Source organism: Boleophthalmus pectinirostris, unplaced genomic scaffold (genome assembly GCF_026225935.1).
Source record: "Boleophthalmus pectinirostris isolate CB_2022bp ecotype Guang Dong unplaced genomic scaffold, ASM2622593v1 HiC_scaffold_4, whole genome shotgun sequence".
NCBI classification, from domain to species: Eukaryota; Metazoa; Chordata; class Actinopteri; order Gobiiformes; family Gobiidae; genus Boleophthalmus; species Boleophthalmus pectinirostris.
In genome coordinates this window covers 38,437,757-38,462,635 of record NW_026571353.1, presented here as the reverse complement: position 1 = coordinate 38,462,635, position 24,879 = coordinate 38,437,757, and the positions used below count along the sequence as shown (strand labels likewise).

The following is a 24,879-nucleotide window of genomic DNA, read 5'->3' as shown; positions in this document are numbered from 1 at the left end:
AGAGAAATACCAGGGCTCAAGAAGAGCTGGAGAGAGCCTGGAAAGTAAAGGCATCAGTGGTGCCTGTGGTGATCGGAGCGCTCGGGCTGTAACCCCAAACTGGAAGAGTGGCTACAACAGATACCGGGAAAAACAACGACATCTAGTCCAGAAAAGTGCAGTACTGGAACAGCAAAGATACTGCGCAGAACTCTCAAGCTCCCAGGCCTCTGTAGAGGACCCGAGCTGATGAGGTGAGAGAGACCTACCACCGTGGAAGGTAAACACATTTTTTTTTTTTTTTTTTTTATATATATTATATGTATATCAGCGGTCTTGCTGCAGTTGTGTTTTTTTTATATGCTCAGAAATTCATAAAAACAAGGTCGGAATATAAAGGGATTAATGGGAATTTACTCTTTTTTTCCCCAAATACAAATATTATTTTGACCATGGCCTCACAAGCTGCCAAGAAAGATGTCACTGTCCACAGTCCAAAACCTAGGTCCTGTATGACGCAATATTTTGTTTTCAAGTTAACATCTACTGTTTGCCTTTTAGTCAGTTTGGGTGTTTGGTAATAATAAAATTGTTAAAAGAGAGTATAATTAAGAGAAAATTGTCACTTGGGTAATTTTCAATCACCTTTTTTCTGTATTTTGGCTGAGGAATGACAATAAATTCTGCTTTTTACTGTTCAAATTGCTACAAAATAGGGACACCTGGGACATGTCTTGGATAAAACTGGGACAAATCAATGGTTTTAGATAAATCTGCTGGGACAGAGGACACAGGGATTAAAACTGGGACTGTCCTGGGTCAATAGGGACGTGTGGTCACCTTAGTTGTGTAACATGTGAGGAAATAACATTATAACATAGTTGAGAAAATCTGTATAAAATCTATCTGTAGTGAAGATTTGTAAACGAAAAGTAATAAACAAAAGCGGTGAGCAAACTTAGAACTAAACATAACTCAAATAATCACCTTTGGGGCACTGTGTGGATGTGGTTTACGCAGTGAAACAGTAAAACAAACTCTGTCCAGATCCAGAGCTGCATTTTACAAGATGTATTCCAAGTTTTGCAGGCAAACAACACCTGCACCTGCACCTGCTGCTTCTCCTGCCGACTGGTAAAAACCACCCAGGTGCACTCTGGTCCGGCTGAACCACCCACATTTATCCCCCTAGCTGCCCCCACGGTTTAAATAAAACAGAAAAGGTGCTAAGCAATTTAACAAACACCACAGAGCAAAAATAAATTATGCAAATTAACCAAAATGAGGAAATTAAGGAAAACTGTTATGCACTTGGTCCATCTGGTGTAAAAATGGGTAATTTTCAAGCACCTTCTTCTGTATTTTGGCTGAAAAATGACAATAAATTCCCTTTTTTGCTTTTGGCGGGAATCAGATTGGTACAAAATAGGGACACCTGGGACAAGTCTTGTATAGAAGTGGGACAAATCAATGGTTTTGACCACCCACATTTATCCCCTAGGCCCCCCACGGACTAAACAAAAAACAGAAAAGGTGCTAAGATCGTGTGACCAGACGTCCCTATTTACCCGGGACAGTCCCAGTTTTGAGCCCTATGTCCCCTGTCCCAGCAGATTTATACAAAAATCATGATTTGTTCCAGTTTTATACAAGAATTGTCCCAGGTGTGCCTATCTGATCGCTGCCAACAGTAAAGAGAGGTAGAAATTGACATTAGTTGAGGTAAAATACAGAAAAGCTGCTTAAAAACGACCAAAACATAAAGAAAATGTGACTATACTGACTCACATGTTTGTCATGAATGGGCCGAGTACAGAACAATTTTCCTTAATTGCGCACTTGATTCACAATTTTATATATTTTATTACCAACCACCACAAACAGAGAGTGTCCCAGTTTTTTTATTTTGAAAATCTGGTCAACCTATGCTAAGATAAATAATAACAAATTAGACTTAAACTATTTAAACTAAACATCATGGCAAAAACATTTATTATGCTAACTAACCAAAATAAAATGAAAAACTTATGAATAAACAAAAATAATATAAACAAAAAATAATAAACACATTTTAGAAAAAAAAAAAAAAAAAAAAAAAAGCAAAAAATAAATCCTACATTTTTAATATTCAGTGTTGGGGAGTAACAGATTACAAGTACCAGAGTTATGTAATCAGAGTACAAATGATGAGTAACTGTATTCAGTTACAGTTACTGTTTCAGTGAGTGGTAATTGGATTACAGTTACTTTGTTGAAATAAATGGATTACACAGAGGGATTTTCCTGTTTTCACATTTTGGGCTATATCCCTTTTTTTTCTTTCGTTTTTTTTTTTTCTTCTATGTAATCAAGTCTAAACCAGGATTAAACCAGGTCTAAACCAGGACTAAACTAGATCTAAACCAGGTCTAAACCAGGACTAAAACTAGGTCTAAACCAGGACTGAAATCAGGACTAAACCAGGTCTAAACTAGATCTAAACCAGGTCTAAACTAGATCTAAACCAGGTCTAAACTAGATATAAACCAGGGCTAAAACCAGGACTAAACCAGGACTAAATCAGGACTAAAACAGGATTTAACAGGACTAAATCCTGCTGTGTGGATGTGTTTCTTCGTCTTGTATCAATATTATTTTTAATTTGGTTAAGTAAAGTCTGAAAATCTGAACTTTTTATTTTCTTTTATCAGACAAAACTTCTTATGTCAGATCCTCGTCTTTGTTTCTCTACAACAAATCAAGTAATCCAAAGTATTCAGATTACATTACTCACTTTAAGTAATTTAATGGATTACGTTACAAACTACATTTTGGGGGATGTAATCTGTAATCTGTAGGGGATTACATTTTAAAAGTCACCTTCCCAACACTGTTAATAAAAATGTGGAGGCAGGTTTTGTTTACTTCAGACAAACTCTCTCTTTTTCTCGCGATACTTGGTGAGGTTTTACGTAAAGCGTCATGGCGGCCCGCTGCGGCAGAGCGTTGGTTAAGGTCGGCTGGACTTTCCTGGCCTCCCCGCGGTCTCTCCGGGCCGGAACCGGGGCCAGGCTCGCGGGGAACCGGGCCTACGGTACCGGGAGCTCCGGGGCGCGGGCGGGGCTGGCTCTGTCTGCCCGGACGGCGGCCACGGGAGGCGGACTGCTCGGCGCGTTTCTGCTCGGAGGAGGACTGGGACTTTACCGCACAGTGAAACAGCGACAACAAGAGCACCATGCACAAGAACAAGAGACAGGACAGGTCTGGAAATACTGCAGAAGTATTCGTGTTATTATTTACCATGCACAAGAACAAGAGACAGGACAGGTCTGGAAATACTGCAGAAGTATTCGTGTTATTATTTACCATGCACAAGAACAAGAGACAGGACAGGTCTGGAAATACTGCAGAAGTATTCGTGTTATTATTTACCATGCACAAGAACAAGAGACAGGACAGGTCTGGAAATACTGTATTACAAGGATTTATAACTGCAATTGATATTTTGTGAAGAGCAGTCAGGACAGGTCTCGATTGTGCATGGGAAAACATTAGAAGTTTTCATAAGTGTAATTCATATTTTGTGTAGGGTGACCAGATTTTCAAAATGAAAAACGTGGACATCCCCATTTGGGGTGGTTGGTAATAATACAATTGTGGAATGAGTGCGTAACTGAATGCTGCTAAAACTTATTTCTACTCCGTGATTATTTCTCCCATAGTTTATCCTTTAACCACTTGGTCTCTTGCCCCACAACACTTAAAACCATTGAAACCTCTATAAAAGAGGCACAGGCTTTTGGACTTTAGCGACATGATCGACCTTTAAAGAGTTTGTCTAATTTAAGTTCTGCACTCCCTCGCATCAGCACTGTTAAAGGAGGATGTCAGATGCAAAGACATTTGAGAAAGAACCACACGAGCCATCGCCAGGGGAGACCTGGTCAAACCCACAGACAGAACAGCTTTGGTCACAATGTTTTATCTGTCCAAGGTGGAATCTGTGGAACAGTCTCCACTAACACTGAGAGAGTGTCGTACAGCTCTGACACTGAGAGAGTGTCGTACAGCTCTAACACTGAGAGAGTGTCGTACAGCTCTGACACTGAGAGAGTGTCGTACAGCTCTGACACTGAGAGAGTGTCGTACAGCTCTAACACTGAGAGAGTGTCGTAACCGCTCTGACACTGAGAGAGAGTGTCGTACAGCTCTAACACTGAGAGAGTGTCGTACAGCTCTAACACTGAGAGAGTGTCGTACCGCTCTGACACTGAGAGAGTGTCGTACAGCTCTGACACTGAGAGAGTGTCGTACAGCTCTGACACTGAGAGAGTGTCGTACAGCTCTGACACTGAGAGAGTGTCGTACAGCTCTAACACTGAGAGAGTGTCGTACAGCTCTGACACTGAGAGAGTGTCGTACAGCTCTAACACTGAGAGAGTGTCGTACCGCTCTGACACTGAGAGAGTGTCGTACAGCTCTAACACTGAGAGAGTGTCGTACAGCTCTAACACTGAGAGAGTGTCGTACAGCTCTAACACAGAGAGTGTCGTACAGCTCTGACACTGAGAGAGTGTCGTACAGCTCTGACACTGAGAGAGTGTCGTACAGCTCTAACACTGAGAGCGTGTCGTACAGCTCTAACACAGAGAGTGTCGTACAGCTCTAACACTGAGAGCGTGTCGTACAGCTCTAACACAGAGAGTGTCGTACAGCTCTGACACTGAGAGAGTGTCGTACAGCTCTGACACTGAGAGAGTGTCGTACAGCTCTAACACTGAGAGCGTGTCGTACAGCTCTAACACAGAGAGTGTCGTACAGCTCTAACACTGAGAGAGTGTCGTACAGCTCTAACACTGAGAGAGTGTCGTACAGCTCTGACACTGAGAGAGTGTCGTACAGCTCTGACACTGAGAGAGTGTCGTACAGCTCTGACACTGAGAGAGTGTCGTACAGCTCTAACACTGAGAGAGTGTCGTACAGCTCTGACACTGAGAGAGTGTCGTACAGCTCTGACACTGAGAGAGTGTCGTACAGCTCTGACACTGAGAGAGTGTCGTACAGCTCTAACACTGAGAGAGTGTCGTACAGCTCTAACACTGAGAGAGTGTCGTACAGCTCTGACACTGAGAGAGTGTCGTACAGCTCTAACACTGAGAGAGTGTCGTACAGCTCTGACACTGAGAGAGTGTCGTACAGCTCTGACACTGAGAGAGTGTCGTACAGCTCTAACACTGAGAGAGTGTCGTACAGCTCTAACACTGAGAGAGTGTCGTACAGCTCTGACACTGAGAGAGTGTCGTACAGCTCTAACACTGACAGAGTGTCGTACAGTACTGAGAGAGTGTCTACAGCTCTAACACTGAGAGAGTGTCGTACAGCTCTCTAACACTGAGAGAGTGTCGTACAGCTCTGACACTGAGAGAGTGTCGTACAGCTCTGACACTGAGAGAGTGTCGTACAGCTCTAACACTGAGAGAGTGTCGTACAGCTCTGACACTGAGAGAGTGTCGTACAGCTCTGACACTGAGAGAGTGTCCTACGTACAGCTCTAACACTGAGAGTGTCGTACAGCTCTGACACTGAGAGAGTGTCGTACAGCTCTGACACTGAGAGAGTGTCGTACCGCTCTGACACTGAGAGAGTGTCCTACAGCTCTGACACTGAGAGAGTGTCGTACAGCTCTGACACTGAGAGAGTGTCGTACAGCTCTAACACTGAGAGAGTGTCCTATGTACAGCTCTTTTAAAGCTCAAATGAAAAATTGGTTCTGGTCAAACTAAACGTGTCTCATGTTTAGTTTCATTGTATTTTTAATTGATCTTCTGTGGACACATATCTGCATGTGTTTAATGTTTGGCCAAATTGACTGCAGAATAATGGGAATGACTGGACTGTGCAATATTTTATTGTTTGGCCCCTGTGACTCCAGCCCTTTGGGACAACAAATGGAAATTAGTCTTAGGCCACAATCCAGCGTGTTTATATTCATGTTGTGTCATGTTTGTTCATTAACATGCTCTGTCCCAATCAAATAAATAAATTAATTAATTAAGGAAAATTGTTCTGCACTTTGCACTAATGTGAGTCAGTATAGTCACATTTTCATTGTGTTTTGGTCATTTTTAAGCAGCTTTTCTGTATTTTACTAAAACAAATGCCAATTTATGGCTCTCTTTACTGTTGGCAGGGATCAGATTGGTCCAAAATCGTGACACCTGGGACATTTCTTGTATAAAACTGGGACATATCACTGGTTTTGTATAAATCTGCTGGGTCAGGGGACACAGGGCTTAAAATCTGGTCACCCTAATTTTGTGTTTGCACAAGAGGAGCAGTCAGGACAGGTCAGGATAAACGTGGGGAAACAGTGCATTAGAACTATTAATAAGTGCAATTAATATTTTGTGTTAAGCGTTAATATTTTTGACAGTCTCTACTGAAAATAAAATGTAGCCCAAACAGTGTTGCCCAGTACTTTAACAACCCAGAAAAGTGTAATACATTTTATTTTCTGTCTTGCTGTGGACAGGAAATGACCTATAGCTTATAAAATCACTGAAGTATTTGCAGTAGGTAAATGTACATAAATTAGCTCTGGTTTAGTAATATGGCTTTTATTCTTCTCTTTCCAGGCTCAAGGGGGCGCTCTGAAGCTGGTGTTGTACCAGTATAAGACCTGTCCGTTCTGCAGTAAAGTCAGAGCGTTTTTGGACTACCACGGGCTTCCGTACGAGATCGTGGAGGTGAATCCCGTCATGAGGAAAGAGATCAAGTGGTCCACGTACAGAAAAGTGCCTATTCTCATGGTCGACGAAGAAGTGGTGAGGAGCAACTCTGTCCTGAGGTTTTTTTTTAATATTTTAGCTGTATTCTGGGTCTGGAGTGTACAACTACCAGAGTAAACAATCTTAAAGTTGCACAATGTAATAGGGTTGGGCGATATTCATTTTTTTATGTTGTCTCCTAATTACACAGTTATAGACAGTATTATCAGTATTATCTACTACTAAGGAAAATCTGCATTAAGTTTAGATTTTTCCTTAAACGCAGTGGGAAAAATAGATCAAATAACACACGTTTATTAAGGAACAATGTGGATTTAGCCGATTTAAATGCAAAATAGATCATTAATTGTACAAGGCATCGTCTCTCTACCCTCCAACATTTGGAGACATACACATGACAATTCTAAATTTAGTGCAGATTTGCCTTAAGTACATGGACAGACGTGTGACTGTGTGATGTAACCGTGAACAGTCCATAGACACCTTGCTCTGCTTTTTAAATTTTTTTCTATGTGAAACTCAAAACCAAACAAAAACAGAAGTAAATGTGTGAAATTGTGCCTGTAAGTAATGTTGGAGGGTTGATTGTGAAACTTAATGCACAAATACGCATTGAGAAAGTGCATGATTCTTTTCGAGTGACACACAAAACTCTGCGTGCGTCATGGCCACACCATGGATCTATAATAAAAACCGGATAAGGCGTTACCCCTTTGTCCCAACTCGAGATCGACTAGTGTCTGCTCCAGGTTCTGCAGCTTCCGGGAGCTTGGGCCCAGAAAGAATTCATTTTTTGGGAATTCAAACTGCCCTGTGTTCTGCTGAGAGGGCATCCACAACTTTCACAGAGGTCGGATTTTGTAGGATTCTTTTCTATTTTTCACAACATAAACTTTTTGAAATGTTTAAATCTTCAAAGCTTCTAAAAGTGATCTTTGTCAGACTGTGCCTCGCCGCTCTGAGGTCACGCTCGCTCCGCTCTAGCAGATCTTTGGGCCCATGTGCCAGTAAGCGCAGACCACTGAAAACAGCACGACGCATCTTGGGCTCATCTTCAGATTTTATTATAGAGGGTGTCCCAAAAAAATTGACATAATTTTAAAAAGAATTCTCTTGAAAACTACTAAGTCTAGCTCAATGATGATGATGTTGATGGTCTACCAGATCCTTTAACCCTGCATAAGCACCTTCCTCTTTAAAGTTTTGGTACCAAGTCCAATTCTTTTTTTTGCCAGTTGGTGAAGTTTTTCCAAATACTGCATTAGAGCTGCACAGTTTTGGATGAGTGTGTGTGAGCAGATTCCAAGACACGGAATGACTTCTCTTTGGGAGTGAACGGCTCAACCTGAAAACGGAACAAAAATAAAACATTCGATATAAATTTTGACCTGTTTCTACATTCTGTTTAAATTTGTGGTTATTTCAACAAGAATTACCAAAATTACTGGCCTGCAAAATGATGTCAGATTTTTTGGGACACACTGTAGTTGTAAGGTCCACACGGCCAAACTAACACTGTACTTTAGTTTTTGTTTTAAAGCACAAATGGACACACGGTATTGACACTTTTTCAGTACCGCAGTTTACAAAATTATCGACGCATCACCCAACTCTTCTACGTAAATGTTTGTTTTTTTTTATTTGTCTTCTTGGAGATGGTTATTGATGTGACTAGAATGTGTCCCGCATTATGGTATTAACGTGTCTATCTCCATGGAGACAAACGGGCGACACCACCAGCTCCAGTTACAGGTCAGATCTGTGGAGTCACCTGCCTGCTCAATGTAAAAATGTATGTTTTTCCACTAAAAAAGTTACGTAGTGCGACTTTAAGAAGGTGTCTCGGACTCTTCTTCTCACTAAACTAATCTGACTTTATATTGTATTATATTGCCTATATATGTTATTATATAAAATTTCTCTCTCTATTTTTTTTTTTTTTGCAGCAATTGAACGACTCCTCTGTCATCATCAGCTCAATCAAGACTCACCTCATCTCCAAGTAAGACCAAACTCCACTGTAATATTTTCCTAGGAGAATGAGAAGATTTATCACATATTTCAGATCATAACTGGTATCTTGGTTGCAGAAAAGTAACGTATCTCTTTTTAATGTTACATAAATAAATAAATAAATGTTAAGAAATGACTCCAGACGCAGGTGAAGAGATGCTTGATTAGAAGTTTATAAGAATGCTTCAGTTTACACTCTCAGCTTCACATGAGACGTGTTACGGAAAAAATTATGTATCTCTTGATGATAAATAATTGATTCATTTGCGAAGCCCGGTGAGTTTTTGGAATACAGGTAAAGGTTTCTTCTTCTTGTCTTGCCTGCCCTGGCCAGAGACCAACAATCTCTCCCCAGTCTCCTCTCTCCTGTCACCCCTTCTCTCCATCTCCTGAGTGTCTCCTCCCAGAGCCACAGAGCATCTGCCCCAGAACATCTGAGATCTGAATATTTATACAGAAATACAACTTACATACATATCAAAGCAGAGTGACATTTGTTTCCCAGACCTGTAACTTACATTTGAGGACAGCTAAAGACTGAATTGTAGTTCCTCGGATGGGGACAGTTGTGTCTCCTGAGTCTTTACACATGTTCATGACTGATCTGTTCTCAGGTAGAAATCACATTCATTCACCAGGGTTTTAAAAGTCTTGAAAAGGTCTTAAATTTCAATTAAGGCCTCAACAAGTTTTAAATTTTGTTGTCCAAGTCTTTTTTTTTCACAAAGATCTTAAATTTCATTAGCCTATTTTTTGTTTACTCAACCAGGCTGCAGTGCGATGTTAAACAGAGGGAGGAAAAAAAACCCGTTTGACATGATAATGTGTTTAAGGCAGATTTGCACAAGTCTCACAGAAACAAAACTTAAAACCACATGGCTCATTTGTATAAACTAAGCGAAGAAAAAAAAAATCGCTCTTGTGTCGCTGATGTGGTTCAGCTTCTACTAAAGGACACGACTCAGTGGAATATGAGTGTTCTTTCTGTGACAGAAGGATGTTGATGCTGAAGGTGAGTCTGTTCTGTGTCTGTGTCGCGATGTTTTCACAGATCAGACATGTGCAGGTTTATCGCAGATGCGGCGAAAACGGGAATGAAAATTAGGCTACAATTGTTTGCGGGAGCGAGCGGAGCAGGACTGCACAGTGCGAGACTGTGTCCTAACAACACAAAAAAACAGATTTTATAATAAGGCAACTCACATACAGAAACAGTAAAGTTAGAGATTAAAAATAAGATTAACACGATTAAAAAAACATAACGCGCTAAATATGACTGTAATTAATTGCAATTAACATGATAATTTGACACTTTTAAAAAAACTTGAATTAAACGTGAATGAACATAACTTGAATGAACGTTTAGTTTGGAGTATGCACAAGCAGTATTTTAGTTTCTGGCACCGGCGGCAAAGAGTAAACAAACAGTAGAGTGGAGGAAGACGTTGGATGGATCATGAGGAAGTGTAGTTTTAATCCACAATGTTTTTCGCCGCATAACGGGTGCGATGTTGGTCTTAATTTTCATTTAAGTGGTCTTAAAAAGGTCTTAAAAAAAATCTTAAATTTGGGCAAACCTAGGAATACTCTATTTACACGAAGACAATTTGAGAGAAATCTTTCCACAATATAAATTTCCATCACAGACGACACACATATAAATCTTTATGCTAATGAGAGTAAAGGGGCGTGTCTGTGTAAATACAGGAGCTCTAAATTCAGCAGCAGATAAACTATTTTAAGAACGTGACACTGGAGAGAGACGTGAGGTCCTCGTCAGACTCTGGAGTCACCGGAGAGTCCACGGCTCAGTTACAACGAAGTTAAACACAGATCCAGGTCCACACGAACGACTCACTGTGACTTTTAACACACAGAAAGAACAACAATTCAACTATAAGACTGGTTTATAAAATTATCCTTTCACTTACTTACATTACATACTATTATTTATTTGTTCAAGTTTTATTCAGAAAGTAGTGTTCGCTTTGAAACATCTCTCTGAAGTGTCTCTTCTGTCCAAGTTCTCATTTTATTTGTGTACTTTTTTTTACACCCACAGCTCCCTGTTCACTGCCTTATCTTTAAATGTTTATTCATTTTTGCACGACTCGGCAAAATCCCCCTGGACGCACAATTGGACAGGAAGTACTGAAACTAACAGCTTGTAACGGAGCATATTACACTATAATTAGCCTGCTGTATTTATTTATTTATTTATTTAACATAATAAATATACAGATACTAAGGCAGGGGATAAATATAACTGGGAATGTCAAAATTAGGAGGAAAAAATAGAAATGTACTTAAAGGGCCCGTCTCATGCAGAATCAACTTTCCAGAGCTTTCTTCCTTCTCAGAGTGATGTGTGGGCCTTGTATTTGTCGCCCAAGTGGTTTTTAGATTGATTCTGCGTTTTTTTAAACAAATTGCAGCGTATTTCTGCCTCCCACGTGACAACGAACTAAAGCTGCTACAACGATGACGCGGCAGATACACCTATGACACGTTTGACGTAACAGAAAACACTTCGCTGAACCAGTTATGATCCAGGGACTGAGACCGGGACTGAGACCGGGACTGAGACCGGGACTGAGACCGGGACTGAGACCGGGACTGAGACCGGACTGAGGCCAGAGACCAGACCGGGACCAGACCGGGACCAGACCGGAGGCTCAGAGCCCACTGTAAGGCCGGAGCTTGAAGCTGAGACTCGGACCCCGCTGAGGCTCAGAGTCAAAGCTCGGAGTCCGCCGTGGTCCTGGTCTGGTCCTGGTCTGGTCTTCGGTCTCAGTCCTGCTCTGGTCCCGGTCTCAGTCCTGCTCTGGTCCCGGTCTGGTCCCGGTCTGGTCTCGGTCTCAGTCCTGCTCTGGTCCCGGTCTGGTCCCGGTCTGGTCCTGGTCTGGTCCCGGTCTCAGTCCTACTCTGGTCCCGGTCTGGTCCCGGTCTGGTCCCGGTCTGGTCCCGGTCTGATCCCGGTCTGATCCCGGTCTGGTCCCGGTCTGATCCCGGTCTGGTCCCGGTCTGGTCCCGGTCTGGTCCCGGTCTGGTCTACTCTGGTCCCAGTCTACTCTGGTCCCGGTCTGGTCCCGGACCTGGATCAGTCCTGGTTCAGTCCGTACGCGGTGCCAAAGTTCGGCATCGCAGTCACAGGAGTCACGTAAACGGGAAACGTCTGTTATCCTTTTTTTCCATTTTTCATTTAAACACAAAATCGAAAACTGAAAAAATGAATCATTATCTGTTTTTTCATTTTGGTTTTGGAGACAAATAATGAAGAAAACTGTTGCTTTTTCATTTTCTTATTTTTGGTTTGATATTGAAAAACGAATGAACGAATGACACACGGATTCACCTCAAAGTCCTCGTCCGATTCCGGGTCCAACACATGCGGCTGAACGCGCTGTATCTCCATGATGAATAAAAGTTTATTCCTGCCGCTATCAGGGCGCACGTCTGTCTCCCCCTCCCTCCCTGAGATGAGCGGAGGAAGGGCGGCTCACTCAGAGTCTGCGTCACGTTTGGAGGGCGGAGCCTGTGCTTTCTCAGGACGGGCGGGGGGAGGAGCAATAGTTGGACTTTCATAGTTCCTGGTCTGTGACTGTCTCCAAGAAATCAGTAAGATTTCATAACTATTGTGTAATGGATGTTCCAAAACCCAAATTGTGCTTGTTTATGTTCATACAATGTGAAAAGTTATTTTGCATGAGATGGGCTCTTTTCCTGTAGATATTGTATGTTTTATAGCTTTTTTTCTCTTTTAGCTGTAGTTCTGTCTTTAATAATAATAATAACAGATTGTGATGTTTGTGTTTTCGCAGGGATAAGTCCGTGTCGGAGATTATTCGCTGTTATCCCGAGTTGAAGTCCAAAAACGACAGTGGGAAAGAGGTGGTGGAGTATATGAACAAATACTGGCTGATGCTGAGTGAGGCCGACACGCTGCTCATGTACCCAGAGAAAGGCATGCAGAAGTGAGATACGTTTTGTTACACTTTTCTACGACTCCCTCCTCATTCTTTTTGTCTCGGATAGTTTCAGTGTGTTAAAGTTTCGAAGGGGCTAAACATGTCATGAGCTACATGTATAAGTGCATGATATTGTTATAAATCCAAAGACAACAGTTGAACATTGCATTTTGTCTGCACTTGCACAAACTATGTTCCTCCTCAAACTCACAAAAGAAATTTAAAGTTACTTAAATATCAATCTTTAAACAATTTACGTAATTTTGCAAAACCATTTAAAAAGCATTTGGATACTAAGATGAAGAGATTAACACATCCAAGCATCATTTTCAGTTTGGTATTAAACCTTTCTATCTTCTATCTTCATGGAGACAACACCAGACCAAGTTACAGGTCAGATCTGTGGAGAGGCGACACCGCTCACAGTCAGAATGTCTGTTTTTCTAGGTATTTTTGAGCTTTAAAACCACCTGGAATTGAATAAATGTCAAGTAGATCTGTTTAGTGTCATAATTGCGACATTTACATGAGAGCTTTAATTCGGAATAAAAATAATTTAATTGAGAATATAAATTGGTCCAGGATCCTGCTGAGACTCAAAAATGGGGAGTACTGGGAGAGGAGATAAGAGTTTGTGTCCATGAGAACAAAACAAGATGAGATTTTAACATAATCAGTTTCCAATTTTGGCCTCACATTTTTATTTATTTATTTGATTTCATATTTTTGTTTCCATTCTAGCATGACTTTTTGGAAATATGTGCACTTTAACTCACAAACACGTGAACATTTTTTGTCCAATCCAAATGTAAAACAAATCATTTTCTTTCTTTCTTTCCATGGAGATGTTATTGCTTTGTATATATCTTCATGGAGACCAAACCAGACAAAGTTATAGGTGTCAGATCTGTGGAGAGGAGACCCCACTCACAGTCAGAATTCCTGTTTTTCTAGGTATTTTTGAGCTATAAAACCACTTGTAATTGAATAAATGTTAGGTCAAGCTGTTTAATGTCATACTGTGGAACATTCTGGGCACAGCTGTGACATATCCATAGAAACAAGCAGGTGTTGTTATTACCTCTGCCAAGGAGGTTATGTTTTTGCCGGCGTTTGTCTATTTGTTTGTTTGTCTATTTGTTTGGTTGTTTGTTTGTTTGTCTGTCAGCAACATAACTCAAAAAGTTATGGACCGATTTTGATGAAATTTTCAGGATTTGTTGGAAATGTGAAAAGGAAGAACTCAATTTCATTTTGGGGCTGATCCGGAAGAAATCCTGGATTCTGGATCACTTTGAAATTTTAGTTAACATTGTGGTAAATGGGGCCAAAAATTTTGTTTCTCAATATCTCGGTTAATTATTGACCAAACCCCATGAAATTTGACTCAGGGATGGACAATGGGATCCTCTTTCATATTCCAAAGGCTGATCCGGATCTGATCCAGAAGACTGATTTTATCGCAATTTATATAAAAAATGGGGGTAGTCCTTGGCGGAGGTCTGCGCTCTCTGAGTGCTTTTCTAGTTATTATATGCTTTTATTGTGAAGTATTTGACTATATACTTCCTGCTGCAGAGAGGAGATGAAGTGGCGTCAGTGGGCGGACGACTGGCTGGTGCACCTGATCTCTCCAAACGTGTACAGGACCACGGGCGAGGCGCTGGCGTCCTTCGACTACATCGTACGAGAGGGAAAGTTCGGCTCCTTCGAGGGATTCTTCGCCAAATACGTGGGAGCGGCGGCCATGTTCATCATCTCCAAACGACTCAAGAACAGGTACGAGAGGTTTGAAGCAGATTTCATTTTGAATTGGACAAGGGTTTTTCATTTCTGACACTGATATTGATCCTTTGTCTTTATGTATCTGCTGACATCCAGTTTAAATAATATCAGTGTGGTATTTTCCCTCAAAACAGTTAACTTAATACTAAACTGATTGTTATGTGTCCTGCAATAACTACTAAAGTTCAAACCTCATGAGGCTACATCAGTCAGTAAAGAGTCCAGCAGGATATTGACCAAACCGATATTATGGAATATTTATGGAATATTCCTGGATCTGCGCCGATATTCGATACCAGTATCGGTGCATCTGTAGTAACGACTTGTGAACTTGTGATTTTTCAGACACAACCTCCAGGACGACGTGAGGCAGGATTTGTACAAAGCGGTGAATGACTGGATCGCAGCCATCGGCAAACAACGCAAGTTTATGGGAGGAGACCGACCGAACCTCGCAGACCTGGTGAGACTCAGAGAACTGAACCTTTTGTGAACAGTGAAGTTTAAATCATGATGGATTTTAAACCGAATCATCAAGTTTTTCTAATAGAATTTACAAATTAGAAATAATTCTAATTCTGTAAGTAAAATTCCCATTAACAGATTTTATTTTGTCATATATATTTGTTTATTTCATTCCTAAAATATAAAAAGATATTAACATTATAACATTCATAGTCATAACATTAAACATACAAGAAATGAATGAAAAGGAGCAGAAAGAAAGAAGAAATCTTATGTTATCTGCCCCGTTTTCCCTTTTCTAAACAATACTGAGAGTTACATTAAAACAAAAATATTTCAAATACAGACTTCAAATATTAAGAAAATTTAAAGTCATGACAGAGGCTGATCAGCTCATATTAAACATTTTTAAAATATTAAAACTTTACAGTTTATCAGAGTTTCAATATATTTTCTAGTTGAACTTCATTGAACTGGTTTGTGAAGATGCAGTGCCCCCTGGTGTTGAGAGTTCAGAATACACAAAGTGTAAATTATTTAATATTTAGACATTTTAAAGTGCAATATTGATTTTAAACTCCATCACAACGAAGTGCCACTCTGCTGGACCGTGCTGTGAGCGCCCCCTATGGACAGAGAGTTCAGTTCACAGTAGCAAGTATGATCTTGCTATGCTTCCGAATCCTACATCCTATAAATAACAAAATCACACAAAAAATATAAAAATTTAAATCACAAAAAACCTAAAAAAAAAAAAAAAACTAAAAAAAACCCCAAAAAACACACACACACAAAAAAATTAAAAAAAAAAAAAGACAAAATAGCTAAAAAAATTTTTAAAAAAAAAATCACAAAAAAACCTGAAAAAAATCCTCACAAAAAATCTAAAAAAATATAATAATAATAATAATAATAATAATAATAATAATAATAATCACAAAATATCTAGGAAAATTTTTTTTTTTTTTTAATCTAAAAAAAAAAATCACAAAAAAATTGGAGAATGAAGTAAGAACTGGGGGGAGCGTGTGGAAAGTAGCGAGAAATGGTCATGTGAATGTTTGGGTAATTTTTTTTTAAATTTTCAAATGTACACAAACATGCTTTAATCACTCTAAATACAACTTTGATAGTGTAAATGAAAAGTGGGAACATTTGTAATTATTAAGTAAATTTTGCATGATTATATCCCCTTTATGTTGGTCGTCCAAGTAGAATCCACACCAGAGGATCCTGTATCTCCTTTTTGGATTTATCCTGTGTTGTGTTTTAGTTGATGTGAGTTCCAGACTTACTTTTCCCGTCTTTTTCTCTTCTCTTCAGTCGGTGTACGGCGTCCTGCGTGTGATGGAGGGACTGCAGGCGTTCGACGACATGATGAAAAACACCAAAGTCAAACACTGGTACAAACGAATGCAAAGGGCCACACAGAACCACGAGGGCAGACAGTGAAAACGACTAAAGACTGGCTCGTTCACACGTTCACTCGACGTCAAAACTCAAGTCTGATCCAGTAACGCAAAGAGACACAAAACTCCACGATACGGTTTCGAAATAACGGTAAAAATAGTAAAAATGGTTGAAATGACTTGAATTTTGCGTATTAAAAGTGCATCGTTTAACGCTTTTCTCCATGAAGATGTTATTGCTTTGTCTGGAATATTTCACAGTATGGCATTAAACCTTTCTATCTCCATGGAGACCAAACTAGACCAAGTTACAGGTCAGATCTGTGGAGAGGCGACCCCGCTCACAGTCAGAACGTCTGTTTTTCAAGGTATTTTTGCATTAAACCACCTGTAATTGAAGAAATGTAAAGTAGAGCTGCTTAATACGGAGCCCGCCTGATGACATGTGCGAAAAAAGATAATAAATCGTGGCCAATTAATATTTTCAAATTACTATATCAGATTACTATTACTACGAATTACCACAATATGTAATTCGTTCCCACATTTTAGCTAAAACGTGGAAACGAGTTAATTAAAACGTGGAAACGAGTTAATTAAAACATGGAAACGAGTTAATTAAAACATGGTAACGAGTTAATTAAAACATGGTAACGAGTTTGCCAAAACGTAGGAACGAATTGGCTAAAACGTGGAGACGAATGAATGAAAATGTGGGAACGAGTTCGCCAAAACGTGGGAACAAATTGGCTAAAACGTGGAGACGAATGAATGAAAATGTGGGAACGAGTTCGCCAAAACGTGGGAACAAATTGGCTAAAACGTGGAGACGAATGAATGAAAATGTGGGAACGAGTTCACCAAATCGTGGGAACGGCTGCACTAAAACGTGGAGACGAATTAATGAAAACGTGGGAATGAGTTCACTAAAATGTAGGAATGAGTTAACTAAAACGTGGGATCAAGTTCGCTAAAATGTAGGAACGAATTAACTAAAACATGAGAACGAATTCACCAAAACGTGGGAATGAATTAGCAAAAACGTGGGAACAAATTAACTAAATCGTGAGGACGAATTAACAAAGACGTAGGATTGAGTTACATATTGTGGTAACGAAATAGTAATTTGAGGCCATGATTTAATATCTTTTTTTCGAGCACGTCATCAGACGGGCTCCGTAGTTTAATGCCATAATGTGGAACATAACGGACAGAGAAATTATTTCCAGATCGGAACCAGCCAGAAATGTCATTAAAGATGAAGTATTAAGCAAAAACGACTCTGAAATCAACACCCAAGCACGTTTCAGTCATTTAGGACGACAACTGACGCGACAAGTTCACCATGAATTTTTAAAAACATGATACAAAACTTTACAAAACAACTTGACAAACCTGATTCGATGTGTAATAGATTCATTTGCGACATTCACGTTGATTATGTGGCAACGACGCTCTGAAGGGGGTGGTGACTTAGGCCAGGGAGGAAAAACGAAAACATGGCGATCATAGCTTCCTGGGAATTTCTTTTTGTCAAAACTTTCGAGTAAGTTATAATTAAGTAAGTAACTCAACCTGACACCAGTCGACCATGTTACAGGTCAGATCTGTGGAGTCTCTCACAACTGGGTAAGTTTAATGCCATACTGTGGAGCATTTCAGGCGTAACATCGCCACGGAGACAACAACAATGGTCAGAAAAACCCACGTTCAAGTCGTTTTTAGTGTTTTACAAATGACACTTTCATCTTATAACTGCCCCTCTGAAATTCTGAAATAAAGGAGATTTTTTGGCATTTTTATTTTTTATTTTTTTGAACGTCTGACAAAAGCAATTACTGAAAAACAAAATAATGAAGTAATAAAAAAGTGTGTGGACTCATTAAGACCATGAGGTGTTAGAAAATAATAATTAAAAGTAAAGTGTAATTTAATAATAATAAACCAGGTCCAAACCAGAACTAAACCAGGTCCAAACCAGAACTAAACCAGGTCCAAACCAGGTCCAAACCAGAACTAAACCAGGTCCAAACCAGAACTAAACCAGGTCCAAACCAGAACTAAACCAGGTCCAAACCAGGTCCAAACCAGGTCCAAACCAGAACTAAACCAGATCCAAACCAGATCCAAACCAGGTCCAAACCAGGTCCAAACCAGAACTAAACCAGGTCCAAACCAGAACTAAACCAGGTCCAAACCAGGTCCAAACCAGAACTAAACCAGGTCCAAACCAGAACTAAACCAGGTCCAAACCAGAACTAAACCAGGTCCAAACCAGGTCCAAACCAGGTCTAAACCAGGTCCAAACCAGGTCCAAACCAGAACTAAACCAGGTCCAAACCAGGTCCAAACCAGATCCAAACCAGAACTAAACCAGGTCCAGGTCAGGTCTACATCTGTACTAAACCAGGTCTAGCATTAGGATAGCACTTTTAAAAAAATATTTACCAAGTTCTAATCAGTGAAGCATAAGTTACGTCAATGTCAAAGTGTCTTGCTCAAGGACACAACAACAGTTAAATTAGTGAGTTGTCTGTACAAATGTTTGGCTGAAATCGTTTTGATTTCTGAAGTTGAAGTTTGTTGAAGATCTGAGGAGGAGTTTCTCTGAATGTTCATTTTGCAACAAAAGTGTAAAAATGTTGTACAAAGATAAAATAAAAATAAAAATAAAAACAAAAGATGATGGTTGTTTATTTTGTCATGAATAAAAGGTTTTGTGGTGGAAGAGCGTCTGTTTTTAAAATTAAACACTGATAATAAATAATAAGAATTTTATGCACACACCACATAAACACTCACTGACGGTTTATTTTTTACTTTATTTACTAAATAACTAAAACAGGATTAAAATGGATCCAAACCAGGACTAAACCAGACCTAAACCAGGACTAAACCAGGTCCAAACTAGAGCTACATCTGTACTAAACCAGGATTAAACCAGGACTAAACCAAGACTAAATCAGGACTAAACCGGGACTAAACCAGGACTGAACCAGGTCTAAACCAGGAATAAACCAGACCTAAACCAGGATTAAAAGAGGACTAAATCAGGACTAAACCAGGTCTAAACCAGGACTAAATCAGGACTAAACCAGGTCTAAACCAGGACTAAACCAGACCTAAACCAGGACTAAATCAAGACTAAACCAGGACTGAACCAGGTCTAAACCAGGACTAAACCAGGACTAAACCAGGTCTAAACCAGACATAAATCAGGACTAAATCAGGACTAAACCGGGACTAAATCAGGACTAAACCAGGTCTAAACCAGGACTAAACCAGGTCTAAACCAGAACTAAATCAGGACTAAACCAGGATTAAACCAGAAATAAACCAGGACTAAACCAGACCTAAACCAGACATAAACCAGGACTAAACCGGGACTAAATCAGGACTAAACCAGGTCTAAACCAGGACTAAACCAGACATAAACCAGGAATAAACCAGGACTAAACCGGGACTAAATCAGGACTGAACCAGGTCTAAACCAGGACTAAACCAGGAATAAACCAGACCTGTTCAGTACAGTGACATTCGGTTACTGTGGTGCGTGAGAAAAGTTCCAGGGTGGATCTTTAAGTCCCAGACGGGTCGGATGATCCGGTGATGATCCGGTGTTGAATAAAGTGCAGCGGAGTCTTGTACAAACATGTTTATTTGTGGTGATGATGTGAGTTTTACACAGAACACGGCGCTGAGTTCAGGATGAACATGGACAGAACATTCGTGTGATTACATTTGTATATTTAGGACGTTTGGACAAAAGCAGCGTCGACACGAGAGCCACACACGGCAACGATTCTGTTCACAACCTCAGACCCAGAGGAAGAGAAAGACCCAAGAGTCCGGACACGCTCGACTCTTTCAATAAAGTCACATCTGGGTTCAGTGACGATCCCGACCACAAGGGGGCGCCACAGATCCAAATATGACTCAAAGAACATCTGGACTAAAAAAAGGACTAAAACAGTTCTAAACCAGATCCAAACCAGGACTAAAAACAGGACTAAACCAGGACTAAACTAGACCTAAACCAGGACTAAAAACAAGACTAAATCAGGACTAAACCAGACCTAAAGCAGGACTAAAAACAAGACTAAATCAGGACTAAACCAGACCTAAACCAGTTCTAAACCAGATCCAAACCAGGATTAAACCAGGATTAAACCAAGATTAAACCAGGATTAAACCAAGACTAAACCAGGATTAAACCAGGACTAAACTAGTTCTAATCCAGGACTAAACTAGGACTGAAAGAGGACTAAAACAGGACTAAAGCAGGATTAAACCAAGACTAAACAGCACCTAAACCAGGACTAAACCAGGATTAAACCAGGAGTAAACCAGACCTAAACCAGATCCAAACCAGGACTAACCAGGACTAAACTGGTACTAAACCAGACCTAAACCAGGATTAAACCAGGACTAAGACAAACCTAAACCAGTTCTATACCAGTCCTAAACCAAGACTAAACCTGGACTAAACTAGACCTAGACCAGGACTAAACCAGGACTATTCAATACAGTGACATTTTGTTACAGTGGTGGATCCCGAGCACAAGGGGGCGCCAGAGATCGTGACATAAGAACGATAAAGGAAACACGACCCCAAACCTCCCACAAATAAACACAACAGGGTTCACTCTTGGTTCTGGTTTAAGGTCAGGTTTAGTCCTGCGTGTAGACTTGGTTTAGTTCTGGTCTAGTCCAGGTTTAGTCTCAGTGGTTTAGAGTCAGTTTTGGACAATAGTTGTAACTGGTTGAACATTATTTTTTAGCTTTGGGGTAGTTCCAAACTTTGACCAGAAGGGGGCAGTACATCTCAGTAGATTCTGTACCATTGTGGGATTTAAAGGGCGCGAGTTTCTTTACAAAACGATGGAAAGGCTCAGTTGGTAGAGCGTTTGTCCACTCATCAGAAGGTTGCTGGTTCAGATCCCACTCTCAAAAAAAAAAAAAAAAAAAAAAAGTTTGATTCTATAACGGTTTTGTCCGTATGAAATCAGCTGTTTTCAAGGAATTTCCCCTATGAGCCATCTCAGATTTGGCTGAAATAAAAAAAATAAAAAAATCTAAAATGACTAAATGAAAGAAACGAAAATTTTAGCTCAATCCCTTCAGTCGTTGCTGAATTATGGCTCATTGAAATTTTGGGGCCATGTTAACTTTTTTTGAAGCCTTAATGAATAAACATGTTTGAGAGACCAGAACTTCATCAAAAATAGAGCTAAGAAGCAGAAAATTTGTGTTATTGTAGACTTGAAGCAAGACTGAACCAGGGACTTGAACCAGGGACTGAACCAGGAACTAAACCAGGGACTTGAACCAGGGACTTGAACCAGGGACTGAACCAGGGACTTGAACCAGGGACTTGAACCACGGACCAAACTAGGGATGAACCAGGGACTTGAACCAGGGACCAAACTAGGGATGAACCAGGGACTTGAACCAGGGACCAAACTAGGGATGAACCAGGGACTTGAACCAGGGTCTTGAATCAGGGACTTGAACCACGGACCAAACTAGGGATGAACCAGGGACTTGAACCAAGACTGAACCAGGGACTTGAACCACGGACCAAACTACGGAAGAACCAGAGACTTGAACCAGGGACTTGAACCAGGGACTTGAACCAGGAACTGAACCAGGGACCAAACTAGGGATGAACCAGGAACTAAACCAGGGACTTGAACCAGGGACTGAACCAGGAACTGAACCAGGGACTTGAACCAGGGACTTGAACCAGGGACTTGAACCATGGACCAAACTAGGGATGAACCAGGAACTAAAGCAGGGACTTGAACCAGGGACTGAACCAGGAACTGAACCAGGGACTTGAACCAGGGACTTGAACCAGGGACTTGAACCAGGGACTGAACCAGGAACTAAACCAGGGACTTGAACCAGGGACTTGAACCAGGGACTTGAACCAGGGACTTGAATCAGGGACTTGAACCAGGGACCAAACTAGGGATGAACCAGGGACTTGAACCAGGGACTTGAACCAGGGACTTGAACCATGGACCAAACTAGGGAAGAACCAGGGACCTGAACCAGGGACTTGAACCATGGACCAAACTAGGGAAGAACCAGGGACCTGAACCAGGGACTTGAACCAGGGACTTGAACCAGGGACTGAACCAGGGACCAAACTAGGGATGAACCAGGGACTTGAACCAAGACTGAACCAGGGACTTGAACCACGGACCAAACTACGGAAGAACCAGAGACTTGAACCAGGGACTTGAACCAGGGACTTGAACCACGGACCAAACTACGGAAGAACCAGAACTTGAACCAGGGACTTGAACCAGGGACTGAACCAGGGACTTGAACCAGGAACTGAACCAGGGACTTGAACCAGGGACTTGAACCAGGGACTTGAACCAGGGACTTGAACCATGGACCAAACTAGGGATGAACCAGGAACTAAAGCAGGGACTTGAACCAGGGACTGAACCAGGAAATAAACCAGGGACTTGGAACCAGGGACTGAACCAGGAACTGAACCAGGGACTTGAACCAGGGACTGAACCAGGGAAACTAGGGACTGAACCAGGGACTTGAACCAGGGACTTGAACCAGGGACTTGAACCAGGGACTTGAAACCATGGACCAAACTAGGGATGAACCAGGGACTTGAGTCAGGGACTTGAACCATGGACCAAACTAGGGGAAGAACCAGGGACTTGAACCATGGACCAAACTAGGGAAGAACCAGGGACCTGAACCAGGGACTTGAAACCAGGAACTGAACCAGGGACCAAACTAGGGATGAACCAGGGACTTGAACTAGGGACTTGAACCAGGGACTTGAACCAGGGACTTGAACCAGGACTGAACCAGGGACTGAACCAGGGACTTGAACCAGGGACTTGAACCATGGACCAAACTAGGGAAGAACCAGGGACCTGAACCAGGGACTTGAACCAGGGACTTGAACCAGGACTGAACCAGGGACTTGAACCAGGGACTTGAACCAGGGACTTGAACCAGGGACCTGAACCAGGGACTGAACCAGGGACTTGAACCAGGACTGAACCAGGGACTGAACCAGGGACTTGAACCAGAAAGTTGAACATAAAATCTCCCAACCCTTTTCTCACAATGGCACAGAATTTGACAGAAAATTTCCCCAATTTTTTTTTTCCAAATTCACAACAAAAACAAACATTTCTTCGCCCCGTTACAGACCTTTGCTTTATACAGTTTTAAACATTCCTCCAAAACAACTCAACAAATAAAATAAATCACCCCGTTTTTTGTCAAACACATTTCTAATTTTAAGTTAAATATCTGTAAACAATAACTTTTAACAAAATAAAATAGTAAGTTCTTCCTAAATCCTAACCCATGGAAGACAAAGAAAGTGACACACGATTTTCTCTTTGGGTTAAACTAAGCTACATTTCATTTATTGCACATTAATAATTATTATATATATGTTTTTTTTGTAGTTTTTTATCACAGAATATTATTTGCTAGTTGAAAATACATACACTTTTCTCTGGCTATATGGCTGTTTCATATCATAGAACATGTGGGTGATGTGTCTAAATATTTATTCGTATGGCTTCTTCTATTCGAGCTACTGTGGTGCGGTTAATATCATATGTTTTTTTTTTTTTTTATTTAGCGAGTGCACAAGATTCACGGGCTGCACATGCGTTTAGTGACACGAGAGAGCCGCCACAAGCCGACCGCCGTTCGATTTCGTAAAAAAAAAAAAAAAAAAACATACAAAACTATTCAAACCCAACGTAAAGACCGGTGATGTTTCTAGAAATGGCTGAGAAGTGGAATAGTCGACGTTTAAAAGTGTTTAAAAGCTGCACTGTGAAGCTTTTCTCTGTCTGGAATGTTCCGCAATATCACATTAACGTAAAGTCCAAGCATTTATTAAATTGTTACGACATCAGGTCAACTCGTCGCCTTGTAGATTTGTCGGTTTTGTTGTTGTGAGATGATTAAATCTGTGTATCGTTCGTTCATTTGTTTTTCAAAATAAAACCAAAAATAAGAAAATGAAAAAACAAGTATTTTCTTCATTATTTGTCTCCAAAACCAAAATGAAAAAACAGATAATGATTTGTTTTTTCAGTTTTCGATTTCGTGACTTAAACTGCGATGCTGGACTGAACCAGGACTAAACCAGGACTGAACCAGGACTGAACCAGGACTAAACCAGGACTGAGTGGCAGGACGGGCCCAGAGGTGTAGACTGTCGGGTGATCAGGACTGAGACCAGGACCAGACCAGGACTGAGACTGGGACTGAGACCAGGACTGAGATCGAGATTGAGACCGGGACTGAGACCAAGACCAGACCAGGACCAGACTGTGATTGAGGCCAGGACTGCGATCAGGACCAGGACCAGAAGGGACTGAGACCAGGACCAGACCGGGACCAAACCAGACTGGGACTGAGACCAGGACTGAGACCGGGACCAGACTCTGATTGAGACTAGGACTGAGATCAGGACCAGACCGG

The 24,879-nt window shown here is 40.9% G+C and overlaps 1 protein-coding gene across 2 annotated transcripts; it reads left to right on the top strand.

Annotated features, from left to right (window-relative positions):
* Positions 1-2,929: 2,929 nt before the first annotated feature.
* On the top strand, positions 2,930-18,182 carry ptgesl (prostaglandin E synthase 2-like). Of its 2 annotated transcripts, none has more exons than XM_055162089.1 (7): positions 2,930-3,219; positions 6,594-6,782; positions 8,693-8,748; positions 12,581-12,733; positions 14,306-14,506; positions 14,858-14,975; positions 16,301-18,182. In XM_055162089.1, exons 1-7 carry the CDS (start codon positions 2,941-2,943, stop codon positions 16,427-16,429), a joined length of 1,125 nt encoding a protein of 374 aa, XP_055018064.1. In that variant the 5' UTR covers positions 2,930-2,940; the 3' UTR covers positions 16,430-18,182. The 2 variants fall into 2 exon arrangements, with proteins under 2 accessions (XP_055018064.1, XP_055018065.1); XM_055162090.1 differs by lacking the exon at positions 2,930-3,219 and adding an exon at positions 3,395-3,417.
* The last annotated feature ends 6,697 nt before the right edge of the window (positions 18,183-24,879 follow it).

Coding starts and splice junctions, on each gene's coding strand:
- ptgesl (XM_055162089.1), top strand. CDS start 2,941: ATGGCGGCCCGCTGCGGCAGAGCGTTGGTTAAGGTCGGCTGGACTTTC. Junction 12,734..14,305: donor CCAGAGAAAGGCATGCAGAA/GTGAGATACGTT, acceptor TTCCTGCTGCAG/AGAGGAGATGAAGTGGCGTC. Junction 14,507..14,857: donor TCCAAACGACTCAAGAACAG/GTACGAGAGGTT, acceptor GTGATTTTTCAG/ACACAACCTCCAGGACGACG.